Source organism: Patagioenas fasciata, chromosome 3 (assembly GCF_037038585.1).
Source record: "Patagioenas fasciata isolate bPatFas1 chromosome 3, bPatFas1.hap1, whole genome shotgun sequence".
Classification (NCBI taxonomy): domain Eukaryota; kingdom Metazoa; phylum Chordata; class Aves; order Columbiformes; family Columbidae; genus Patagioenas; species Patagioenas fasciata.
This window is the reverse complement of record NC_092522.1, coordinates 51,403,488-51,416,312: the sequence shown is the minus strand read 5'-3', so window position 1 is coordinate 51,416,312 and position 12,825 is coordinate 51,403,488. Positions and strand designations below refer to the sequence as shown.

Below are 12,825 nucleotides of genomic sequence, written 5' to 3'. Positions count from 1 at the left end.
TGCCAGACACCAGGCCAGCAGGCTAAGTGACTTAGGGCAGAGAGCTCTTCAGCAGCACTTGGTAACACATGGGCTGGTACGCCCATCCTCCTGGCCCCTGGGAAGATGCTGACAGGATCTCTCTACACCCTTGGGAGTTCGCATGCTCAGTTTTCTGGACTAGCCACCACAAGCAGCTTAACTTGTCTTTTCAGTTAGATTCAGCTCCCATTAGTGTTCCCACTGATTCCAACCTGCTCGACAGGGTCCGCAATGCCTGACAGAGGCCCCTTTGGCATCGTGCTCCTCAGAGTGGCAGGGAGGAAAAGGAGCTGTTCCAGTCACTACTCATATGGATTAGAGTCTGGCAGCAAATTCCTTTCTACAATCTACGTGTCTCGAATGGAAGATGTCACTGACATGCACCTCTTGGAGGAATGAAAATTATACAGATACACAATTACCTTTTTCTATTCATACTTTATTGCAGGTGTACATATAGTTATTTATATCTCATTTTAAACAAGAAATTCCTTTCATGGAAAGGAGAAACTTTTACCATTAAAATAGAGTGATTATACCATGAGTATTTTACAAATATGTACAAATATTGGCAACTAGTTTCTAACATCAGCTGATAAATGCTTACACATTACCCTCTACCAAACTAGTCAAAACCAAAAATAACAAAAGACCTTCTAAATCCAAAGACAAACAAAAAATAAATCTATTACTAGCAGGAATAATTTTTTTTCATATGAATACAAAAACTTGCATAATAGATATTCACAGTGCTTATAAGATATTCATTCTCAGTCTACACACAAAAGTGTCCAGTCTCCCCTTGATGTGCACATGTAACTCACAGTGTTGGAGGGAGCTGCACAGACCAAGAGGAGACAGTCAGACCTGGAGAGTTTATCTACCCCACCAGCCATGAATAAATACAAGAAACCTCCTTGTGCATATAAGGCAGTGGATGCTCATGCAAGACCCAATTACACTGTTTTCAGGCATCGGTATATTTTGTGACTGGAGACAGCAGGATTACAGCATTTCATCAAATCCATTGGATGCTTGGTAACTGCAAAAAGAAAATGCCAAGCTGCTTGGTGGCAATATACACTTCAGTAAGGTGGTTAGGCTGAAGCATTGATGAACGTGATTGTCTTTGAGACAAGTGTGTATGGATGTGAGCAAGTGGGGCATGTGTGTGTTTTATGACACTTTTCCTAACGATACCCACTGAACTTTGAGCTTTTTCCCTGTTAACAACCATTGCCAGAATGAGTAACTGTACATCTGCATGGGTGGGAGAGCAACAGTTTAGCGGGGCCACCATTCCAGATGCCTCACCTTTTCCCTGGACAGATGGGCATTGCTGCAGTAAGAGCCATCCCTCCAGCTCCATGGTGGCTGCAAGAACAAGGCTGCTCTTTGCAGCACAGCCTCTGGCCTCCCAGACCTTGGCCATGCCCGTCTCCCACAGCTTGTGGCCAAACAAACCCCACGTAACAGGGACAGACCAACAGCAGGAGGCTTGACTGGACTGTTCACGAGCAGCCAGACGTTCTTTATCCATATAGATCCATTCAGCAGAGTTTATTTTGGATGCAGTGAACATACCTCAAGGACTCTGTAAAGGCATCTTGGCTTTGCTTGGAAGAAAGGAGAGCAGGCTACAGTGAACACATAGCTCCTAATTGTTCATTACAAGAAGAAAGAACAGTGTGATCAAAAAGGGCACGGTCAATTAAGTCGTGGCTACAGTGAGCTTGAGCCCATCATTCGTTCCTCAAACACACAGCTAGGCTTTGGTGCTGGATTCATCTCAGAGGACGTACAGCTACTGATGCCACTTCAGTAAATTCAGATGCACCTGCATGCCCTGTCTCTACACCACACTCACTTGCACTGAAACAGTGAGATGACAGACTCCACAGATTTGCTATTTTAACAGCTTACGGGAACACAGTTTACCAGGTAACTACTAAGCCTGCAAGCCCACTGTCAAACCGACAGCTCAAACCCTCCTCGTCGTGGTCTGGCTTCTTTCCTTTCCTGAATTTGGCTATCTTCAGCTTTTGGGTGATCGACACTGCACAACACACACTTCCTCAACCAGCAGAATCGCATCCGTCTGCTTCTAGAGTTTGCCAAGAAATGATTAGCTTCTACCTGCAAGGTTATAAAAAGCTGGGCACAGGTTATACACACCTGTAAGTAAAAGCTTCCCAAATGCTGGGAATTGATGAGGGGAGGAGGTACTGGGGGAAGATAAGGAAGGAAATCAAACTTAAATTTATTTGGATGTAACAAGGTAGCAGAATGTTTTCCACACCAAATACTTGAATCAAACAGCATAGTTATTATTTTCCTAGGAAGAGCCAGCACAGCCACCTCCACCACTCAGAAGTACCAAACAAGTACCCTTGGTTTGGCACACAAACACCCTGCGCTTCCACCATCTCCAGCCCTGCAGCACCACATGCTCACATCTACATGACCTACCCATGACTAAGTTGGACACAGTCACTATGTCCTTCCAAAGTGACTTTCTCCAGTCCATACTTGCTTCCTAAGCAGAGGAAAAAATTCTACGGAACAGATTTATTAAAAACAAAGAAAAGAACAACATAGAAGTATGACTCAAAGTAAGGGGTGATCACGCCTGGACAAATTCTCCAGTCACAGTCCTGTCTTCAAGAGCCAGACAACGCTCTTCAGTTGTTTGCTGTACTCTCAGAAGCAGCTAAGTCATTTGTTTTATCCCTTCCCACATCTCCTCAAGATATAAGCATTTATTTACCAGTCTGCGTTATGGCAGTAGTAGACAGCTGAGAGACAGTTCCATTTGTTGCATTAAAGCAAAAAAAAAAAAAAAACAAAAAAAACACATACACATTGTATTTGGCTGAATGCTTACAACAAAACAAAACCAACAAAAAAGGAGAAACTCCTGGTAAAGCAGGTCTTGCTCTTAGTGAAACAAACAGGCAACTTGCATTCTTTACATCAGAAACAGGCCAGACGTTTCCACACACAGCCCTCCAAATGTGCTCCGAGAATTCCCTGGCCTGACAGCTGTTGGCAGTGTTGCAGCAGCACAAGCTCAAGACAACCCACACTATCTGTATACTAGCATTAACACAAACAGACCACAGGGGACAGGTGGGAAGATAAACTGATGTAGACTTTCAGTTTCTTTCTGATAGATCCATTTAGACAGTATTTGCTTTACTAGCTCAGAGCCAGTTTTGGTCTACTGTTTTTGGTTTTTATGTTGGTTGTGTCACTGCTAATGGTGCAGGCCACTTCGATTTTCTGCTCAGACAGACACTTCAAATGCCAGCATTAAGTGCTAAACTCACGTTGATTTGCCCTGTAGTCAGGTCTGCAGAACTGATGCCATTTACTGATTACGGAGCTGAATAACAAAGCTGCTCACAATCTCCTGCAAGAACCAGAGTGACATCACATGTGTTAATGAGGTATATATTTCCATTATGACCTGTTTCCTGGTATGGAAGAGCTCCAATCTCATTACACCACAAACTCCTCTGGGAGCTGGTCCTCTCCCAGAAGATCCAAGGAGAGGCAGTTCATGGATCGCTTCCCATAAAGGGCAGACTTGGTTTTGCAGTCCGCAGTGGAATAAACACAGCCGTAGATAGACAGCTTGTCCTCCAGGCTGCAGCCAAATGTGTAGCTGTGGGATGTGTCTGAAGACAGTGTGGCACTTAGTGGCGGGCGCCGGTGCTTGTACAGGCGGATGTCATCCAAACTCTGGCTGTGCTGGTCCGTGCAGCTCCTGCTTTTGGGTGATCCAACCTGCCAGTTCAGTAAGACACACATGATGAATAAAAGCAATGACCTCAGACAAAGCCTAAGGATGCTGGCTATGAAATTTTCTAAAATTGTTCTTACATTCCTTCAAAACAGCCCCACTAGCCTTTCGAAGGATGTTGGCTTAATGAAGGAGCTGTGAACCATTAAGGAATTACTAGTCCATTAAGCCGCCCCTGCCATGCTGAGCCAGATCCTGCTCTGTCTACACTGTGTCCTCAGCGTCCAGTACAACAGACAAAACACTTGACAGGTATTGACATGTGAATGACCTCACACTTCTTGGCAGATCCATGCAGTCATCCTCAAATGGATAAAGAGCACGTAACAAAAAATTACCCCAAATGCTTGAACACACTGAGTTAATGAAAGTCTCATGGGTGGAAAGGTTCAGAAGGCAACCATGAAAACTAACGGGTGACAGTGTCCAAATTCACCAAGTGCAACATACAGTTTCATCTATATAACACTGTTCAGCAATGAGGAAAACAGAAGCAACAAACCAGCAGTTAATTCCCAGAGGCAGCATCTTGCTACAAAAGCTGTGGCAACTTGGCCTATGTGGAGGAATTACCATTCGAAACATTTTCAACTTCCCCACCTGTTTGTTCTTGCTCTGTCTTTTCATAACCAGCTTTTAAATGCTAATATTAAGGCTGATTGCAGGAACATCACTTTTAAACCAAGATACTTCTGTTGGCAACACTGAAAACTTCCTCCCAGTATCACTTGCTCACCTCCACAGGATGGGAATGAAAAATCTACCCTGAGGAAACCCTGCGCTGGCTCAGCTGTGCTCTCAAAAACAGGCACATGCTATATGGCCCAGTCAATGCCAAACAAACACGGTCCTCCAGCGTTTAGTTACCTGGCCTTATAAGGAATATTTGATAAATAAAAGTGGCAGCCAGGTACAATTACAATTGCTTAGATGCCTTCCGATCAATTAATAGCGTAAGAATGTGTTGGTAAAAGCATTAATGTAAAAACATTACTTTAAGCTCACTCTCCACCTTAAGTCTTTCCACTCAAATGCAGGAATAAGTTAATTATTATTTGTATGGCACAGTCTTGAGCGTGGGAAAAAAATAAGCAAGATTTTATTTAAATCTCCTATAGCACTTGACAGACTATTTTGCTGATAAGTGAAAATTCCTTATCATTTTTTGACAGGAAGAAGCATGAAAAAAGGAAAAAAAAAGTCTTAAGAAGTGACTGAAGTCTTTGTTCAGAAAAGTTCTGGAGTAAAGGGGATAATGATAAATAGATTTTTGAAATTGTTTTAGCAGATAGGGCTAATTTGGATTCAGAGAGAAAAGAAGTGGTAGAGGCTTTTAAAAAACAAAGAAACAAACACACACAAACCCCAAACCTACACATTTCTATCCTAGTGGCTACAGTTATATTTTGAAAAGAAATATTGTTTGGCCTTAAAAAGGCATTTTAATAAGCTTTTTTTCCAAGTACAACTTATGATATTTTACCATATATAGTTGCCTTTTCTCAAGGGTTTGATGAAAAGAAAACTTTGACAACAAAGACTTCAGCACACACATAGTATAATCACACAAATGAGTAATCAGAGCTTGAGCATCTGGTTTTGCTCCAATATGAGTTCCTTCTGTCTTCAGGAGCAGGAAGATGATGAAGTTTGCAACCCACATCCAAGCTGCATGGATGGCCTTGGCTCTATATTGCACTGGAAATTTGCAAGTGGTTTATTTCGCATTTCCCATCTGAAAGCCTAAGACACACGACAGCTGGCTTGTAAGACTTCCACGCTGGTTGCTTCAAAACTCTCCGTACTAGCCTGGACCCTAACCCTGCCCTGATAGCAGTAGCTGGCCAACAGCTGGTTTTGGTTACACCATTTAAATCGGTCACATCCACACCAATCAAGTTCACTTGATTTACAGCTGTCTCCATTACACAAGACCTTGGTTCAATGTCCACACACAGACCCCCCCTGCCGAGCACCCTGCCTTACCTGGTGAAGGGATTCCACACTTCGACCTTTCATTTTTATTAGTGTGACTTGCACCACAGACAGTGATTCCTGATTTACAGCTGCAAAGGAGAAGGAAGAATTGGAAAGCGTGCAGGTTTGAGGTTTTGTGGGCTGGGGAAGAAGGAGGTTTTTCTCACAGCCACATTCAAGCAGTGCTATCCTATAAACGTGAGTATACATCAGTAAGCACCCTCAATGCTCTGGGAGTTTTTTCTCACAAGTACTCCTCTTTGCCCCTAAGGATCAATGTTTAAAAACTGACAAGAAAACAACTTTTTCCCAGTTTGCCCTTTATTCACCAGTCTTGCTCTGTTACAAAGACTGTAAGGCCAGACAGCTCCTGTATGACTCCATCGTCTATAGCATTTCCCTGTATCACAAGCCACAAAACTTCACCTACTAATTCCTGCGACTAGCCCATTATCCTGTGGTTGAACCCTGTGGCTGTTTTGTTGTGTACAAGGTTTTAAAGTAAATTCCTTCACTACAAAAGGTTTGTGTCAGTTATCTTTTTATGATTAACTGAGTATGAAGTCGGTACATTTGGAGAAGGGAGACCTTGAGGAGCACACAGGAGAGCAGCACTGTACAATACAGGGTGCTGACCTTTAGCTCTAGAGGATCTGACTTAAAATCCTGTTGCAGTAGGGCACTGAGTAGCACTGGCAGTTGTTTGGAAGCAGATACAGTTTTCTGAGATCCCTCAGATCATGCCTGCCTTACCAAACCTCTTGTTAGAGCCTAAAGAAAAGCACCAAGCAGTAGCAGAAAGCCATCTCACCTTGGCAGCTAGCAGCATCTAGAGGAAGAGATTCAACAGATTCTCCCACAGTGGCCTCCTCTAACTGGTCTCCCTCTACAGGCTCATCTACAGGCACCTCCTCTGGCTCATCTACTGCCAGCTCAAGCTCTAGGAGGAAGAGAGCGGCAGGAGAAGGGTTAGCATTCTGCTTCTGCTCCAAGCTGCTTCACATTCTCTTACTCCCCATTCTCCTGCAGGAGGCGGCAAGAGCGGGCTTACAAGTTGCTCCGCATCACCAAATTCTTTACCATCATCCTGAGAGTCGTCTTCAGCCCGTCCTTTGCTGCCGCTGTCAATGCCAGAGCTACCGTAGCTGATGGTTGAGCTGCAGGATTTCTCTTTCCTGTGCACCCGGTCGATGCTGAAGGGCTCATCCACTGACATTTCCACCGAAACCCGGTGCCTGGAGTCAGCCTCGATGCCCGATGTGTGCGAGCTGCCGTGGCTCCCTGTGGACTGTCGCGAGAGACGGTTGTCCCGACGGCTGCCCCCGCTGCTCCCACTGCCACGGGAGTTCTTATCGCATGGGTCCAGGTCCATGTCTAGCGTGTCACTGATGTAGGACTCCCGGTAGCGCTTCTTCTCTGAGGAAGAAAAATGAGAGAAACCAGTGGGAACTGTAAGCAAGACCAAAAGAAGAGTAGCAACAATAATCAGTAAGTTCTGAGACTGGCACAACCTGACAATTAAGAAACAACTGCTGCAGGTACTGAGCAAATACAAGGACAATTTTGTACTTTGCTCAACAGATCCTGGGATTCCTAGCTGGTTGTAAAACAATTAGTCTTACTTGCAATAAATCCAGAATCTCCGGAATTAGAACAGGCAGGTAGAGGCAGTTATGATACAGAAAATAGTAGCTTCCAGAATGAAGGAAAGGTCAAAAAAGAGAATTACTTAGCTAACTTAAGTGCTCACTCTTTAAAACAGTCACCAACATATGGAGAGAGCTAAGAACAGGATCCTCATGGCTGACATTTACTAAAGATTTACTAATTATTTCTCCTGTGGCTCATATCTGTTACCTAAAGAGAGGTGTGCTGAGCATGGTCAGAAATCCACAAGACACTAGTAGACACAAAACAACCCAGGGCCTTCTGCCCACACACCCCTGATTAGTGAGTGCCACTGGTTGTGCCCACATATCTCAAGGCTACTCCTATAACCCCTCTCAAGGGAAAGACAGAAATAACCAAGCTTGTTGAGACCAAGGGCTACCTTGCCCTGTACAAATTCCACACAAACAGCAATCACCACTTCAGTGATGGATGTAAGCTCCTTAGAGTAGGTTGGGATAGGCAGCAAGCAGAAACAAGTTTCTTCCTGACTTCTCCCTGCAAAGAGTCAGCCTGTATCTCAGACAAGAGGACCAACTACTGCTGTATGACTTTGGCTGACCTTGAAAGTAAAGATGCAAGGCTTGAAAACCCCAGAGAAGACAGAGGAAGTGTGAATGAAGAATGCAGGGAACAGCAGTCAGGAAAGAAGGAAAAAAAGCCTTCCGGAGAAGGCTAGTGGGAAAGGGACACAATTCTCTTAAAGACCATCTGCACAATGCATTAAAAACAGTCACCAGGGAGAGGTAGGCTAAGAAATTGTAGGAGACCCAGGTTGCAGAGCTGGAAAATGGAAAGAGGCAAGCTGAGAGCTGATGAAATGACTGAAGTCTGCCTGGAAGGATACCAGGGACTGTCAGAGTTCAATCACTGTTCCCATGGAGAGGGGACCCCACCAGAAAAAACAAATTCTGGGAGTCCTGATCTGCTCTCAGGCTGCCCCTGGCACCTACAACTCCTAGCTGTTAACTGTCTGACACTACAGACCAAATTGTGTGCTGCGTTTAGTAAGGGGCACTAAAAAATTAAGACATGGGCTTACAACTTGTACTGCTGCTTGAATACAAGATCTTGCACCAACGGAAAGCTTTTTATTCAAAATTACTTCCACTCAGCAGCATCTGTCAAATGTGCACAGACTGGGAGCACAGACAGTGAGGATCTGTGTACTCAAAGGAAGATATTCCCCCTTTACTGCTCTCACACATGCTTTCTGATCACAGTCTAGCAATGTAGGAGCCACAAACACTTCCCAGTAATGGACTTGAAATGTATCTAATACCTCTATTTTTCTCACTGGCTTCCTGATAAGGCAGAAACACCATTAATTAGACAGAAAGCAGTCAACATGAAGCACCAGCTGAGCCTAACATGCTGTACTCTTCCCCTTACCAAAGTCATCTGCTCTTCTATCACATACCTTCAGCCTCCTCCAGTTTTTGGATTTGCTTCAACACTGGCTGGATATTCAGAAAGAGCCTGTGGCTGTTGCTGAGAAGCTGCAGCAAGTGCCGCGACCTGAAGGGGCAACCCGTGTAGTAAACCAGTTTCCGCGCAGAGGGCAAACCATCTGGTTGGATCTCAAATTTTTTCCCCTGTGCAGAGAGAAGAGATGCCAGCAAAATGAGCAAGAGCATGTTTTCAGCCACAAAGCTACCAGAGAAAGCTGCGGTCTTGTGTGTACGAGTGACAGGACTTGACGTGGCAGCACAGGCAGGCCAACAGCTTTGCCAGCTCCCAGGCTGACAGCTGCCAAATGGCCTCCCTTCCATCATACTCACCAGAAATGCCAGCTTCCCAATGTGCGACCAGGGAAAGTCGTAGAGGAGCTGGCGAACGTGATTCACCTCCTGCAATACATCAAACTCGGAGTGACACAGGGACTGGCAGGTACAGGGTGGAGTCAGCGATGTGCAAAGAATTTGCAAACAACCAAGAATTTGAGATATGTGGAGCCTGGTGCTCACAGGGGAGGCAGAGAAGCTGCGGTGGAGGGGAGGACAGGGGAGCTGGCCAGAGTTAATGCTACACCAGAAGGCTTTCAGGATGGTCTGTTACCTGATAGATGTGCATTCCTCTCAGGGTCAGGCCCAGGATAACTGTCGGGCGATCCTCCTTCTTATCCTAAAAGAACAGAAGAGCCCAGAGTCAAAGGTTAATCTACAAAGGCCACAATCTTGTTCTGGCACCTACTGCAGGAGAGGTAGTAGGACTGCTCATCAGGCAGATGCCATCAGCTCATTGGGTTTTTATTGTGTTTGTAAAGTGCACCTTGCCTTGTTGACCCCTGAAATATCTACACCTAAAATCCCCTCATGCCAGGCATCTCAAGCATTTCACCAGAAAATGCCTCAGCTGCCTGGGACAGGGAGTCCTGTAGCTTTAGTGAATTGAGGGCAAGGACAATTATTGCTCTCAGAGGTACCCTGTACCTCTCATACTGCCACACACCATCTCTGCTGTTCCCATGAACATGCAGCACTCCCACTCTCCAGGTGACAGCCCAAAACAGAAAGGATGCCTGTCCCCTTCTCTTGGCCATGACGCTGCTGTTGCCCCTCCAGGGATTTGCTGGATCTTAGGTGTCCCTTGGCTGGGAGGGAGCTGATCAATGCCCATATTTAAAGTGACTTTCCTTCTAACCTTTTGATCTCAGTGTTGGGAGCTGGTTGTTTCAAATGTTTGCATCTGGACTGGAAGATTGCCTTGGTTTTCCTCATGCTGTATTTTGGTATGACATACGCAGTCTCTAATGAGATTCCTTTGCTTGAAAACCAAAGAATATCATAAACTAGTTCTTTCAGTCTCTCCTGGCATGGCAGAGTTAGGGAGGGGAACACTTTTTTTTTGGAGGAGGAGGAGCAGAAGAATTTTTGGGTAAAAATTTATGGGCTCACAGAACTAAAACTTTATATGAAAACTTTCTCTCCTCATCTGGCTGGTCAGGATGTAAGCCTTATGCCATAGCATTACTCCACCCTGTGCCTCTGGTACCAATCTATGTCTCCAGTTTAAAGTCACTAAGAAATGCTTTCTGCCTTCTAAGAGCAAAGAGCTTTATAAATCACTATTGGTCTGAAGTTGAGATACAGGGTGTAGTGCTGTGCTTTTTTTGGAGTTCCCAACCTCCATAGCAGCCACGAGGAAGGTGTAAGGCAAAAGTGACTGCTTTTGAAGTCTCAGGGCAGCCAGCGCACTGACATCTCCACCTGACACCCCAAGTGCTCGATCAGGAGCTTTGTGACCCAGGTGTCATCCAAGAGGAGAGTATCTCATCATGAGATGAGACAACTCTGTCACACAGCAGGAAGAGGAGCACATTGTGGATCAAACAACACATGAAGGAGTTAGTAATGCAGAAAATATAAGTTCAAGTCAGACAGGAATTTGGATATTAAGAGCAACCAATTTCACAGCCCCAGTGCTTTTTGATATAAATTGTATCATGTCCTGCCAGCTGGATTTCTTATGGCATTCAAGTGTAAACAACCCTGTTATGACTGCATCATTAACAGCATTAGAATCAAAAGAGAGAGGACAGAGGAGAAGTTGAGGGAGCACCTATGGTTTGTGAGGAACTAGAACTAACCCTGGACTACAGACCAAACTGGAACTTATTTCCTCCATAAAATGCATGTTTCTCCAGGAACTAGAGCTGGTCAAAGGACACTGACACCTGCCAGGCATAATTTCTACTGAGTACAAACAACCAAGAAGTTTAATTATGAGGCTGACAAAGTGGAGTATCTCCATTTGGAAAAAAGGGTTCACGGCATTCCTAATTGCATGAGGAGGTTTCACCCACCTAAGTGAAACAGAAAACTTCTCTGTAGTCCTATTTCTAGACCTAAACTCTCTTAGCATGTGAAAAGAAAGGACACTCTGTTTAAGCAGGCTTGGGTAAGGAGTCTAAGACAGAGGGACAAACAATAATCCAGGAATAAAAAAACTGACATACAGCTGAAAAAAACCACCAACCACTCTGACAAGGTTGAACGTAGAGGGGTAAGAAACTCAGGATGACTCAGTGTCACCTTCAGTTATTAGATTGCATTTGCAGGAAAGCTGCCATAACAACAACAACAAAAAAACCACAAATAAACCAAAAAAAAAAAAAAATCAAACATGAAAAAGCCTTCTCAGTGATTTCCCTGGTGCAAGTCTACTGACAGGCAGGGACAAAAATTAAGTTTTGCCATTCCTGTGGCCAGTTTCTTGGCCAAGGGACAAAACTAGATTCCAGCTATACTTGTATATTGGCAACAGAATTTTTTGTGGGGACAGGCCTCATTTGCTGAGTATTTTAGACTTGTTTGGCCTCTCTGAATCAGAGGTAACAGTCTCTCAAGTAAACAGAAAGTGAAAAATGCAATGGTGCATCCAATTAAACGATGGGAGAAGTTCAAAAGAAGTAGTTCTTTGCCCAACCTTCTGCAGCCTGTAGAAGTGGACAGGCACATCTTCCAGCAGGCAGGACTCCTTAATGAACTTCAGCACAGCTTCCTTAGCACTCAGCCCTTGCTGTTCTCGGTGCATCTCTGGGGCGTGTTTCAAGATGTAGTCGCTCCCCCTCTTTGCAATTATCTAAACCACAAGGAAAACAAACAGATCAGCAACTCTTCAGCGATCCCCATGGGAGGCAGTGATGATCAACAGCAAAGCAGAGAATGGAGGTGGAGGAGGTTCATATGGTCCCTCAGGATGTTAGTCCACATTCACCTCTACCTCCCTGGAGGATAAGCATTTAAAGCAACATGGATGATACCGATGTCTCTAAAGGGATTCTCCAAAATCATAACAGACCAGGACTATAGACATTGTGCTCTTTCAATTTTAAGTACTGGAATTAGTTTTCTTAACTCTTGGCATCCATAAATGCTTATAGGCAGATAACAAATACTGCTCTGCATGCCAACACAATCAACAGCAACATCTCCGAACAGTGCAGAAATCCCAGGTGGTCCTTTTAAGACCAGAAACTACACTTTAGGCTTATTTAGCATTCCCACCCTCAAAGGGCTGGATAACACTATCTTGGTATTTTGTATCTGTCAGGAGCGGCTGGCAGGCACATGGCTTTGCTAAGCAGTTGAAAAGCCCAAACTGGGCCTATTGCTCTCGCCCTGCGAGTGCTCAGTTCCCCCACTTGCCCACACGTCCTCTCTGCACAAGGCTACAGGGCAGCCCAGCCCCCTCCCATGTCAGACCGGCCCATTCCAGGCTGGGAGCAGTAGTGACAGATGAGTGTTGGTTGAATTCACCTCTCAAAATCCCCCACCACAGGGGCACCTAAACTATATGCCAGCAGATGCCCGAGACCATCCTGCCAAGAACAATCTGCCCTGGCTCAAAAC

At 44.8% G+C, this 12,825-nt stretch overlaps 1 protein-coding gene across 4 annotated transcripts in view; it reads right to left on the bottom strand.

Annotated features, from left to right (window-relative positions):
* Positions 1–439: 439 nt before the first annotated feature.
* FRMD1 (FERM domain containing 1) overlaps positions 440–12,825 on the bottom strand; it is a 44,265-nt gene continuing 31,879 nt past the window's right edge. For 3 of the 4 annotated variants that reach the window (XM_065835591.2, XM_065835592.2, XM_065835593.2), the window contains 8 exons: positions 11,900–12,055; positions 9,530–9,595; positions 9,253–9,321; positions 8,892–9,066; positions 6,884–7,219; positions 6,615–6,743; positions 5,813–5,892; positions 440–3,810 (listed from right to left, as the gene is read on the bottom strand). In XM_065835591.2, coding sequence (XP_065691663.2) covers positions 3,523–3,810; positions 5,813–5,892; positions 6,615–6,743; positions 6,884–7,219; positions 8,892–9,066; positions 9,253–9,321; positions 9,530–9,595; positions 11,900–12,055 — 1,299 coding nt within the window. In that variant the 3' untranslated portion in view covers positions 440–3,522. The remainder of the gene's footprint in view (positions 3,811–5,812; positions 5,893–6,614; positions 6,744–6,883; positions 7,220–8,891; positions 9,067–9,252; positions 9,322–9,529; positions 9,596–11,899; positions 12,056–12,825) is intronic. The other variant, XM_065835594.2, reaches the window with a different exon arrangement.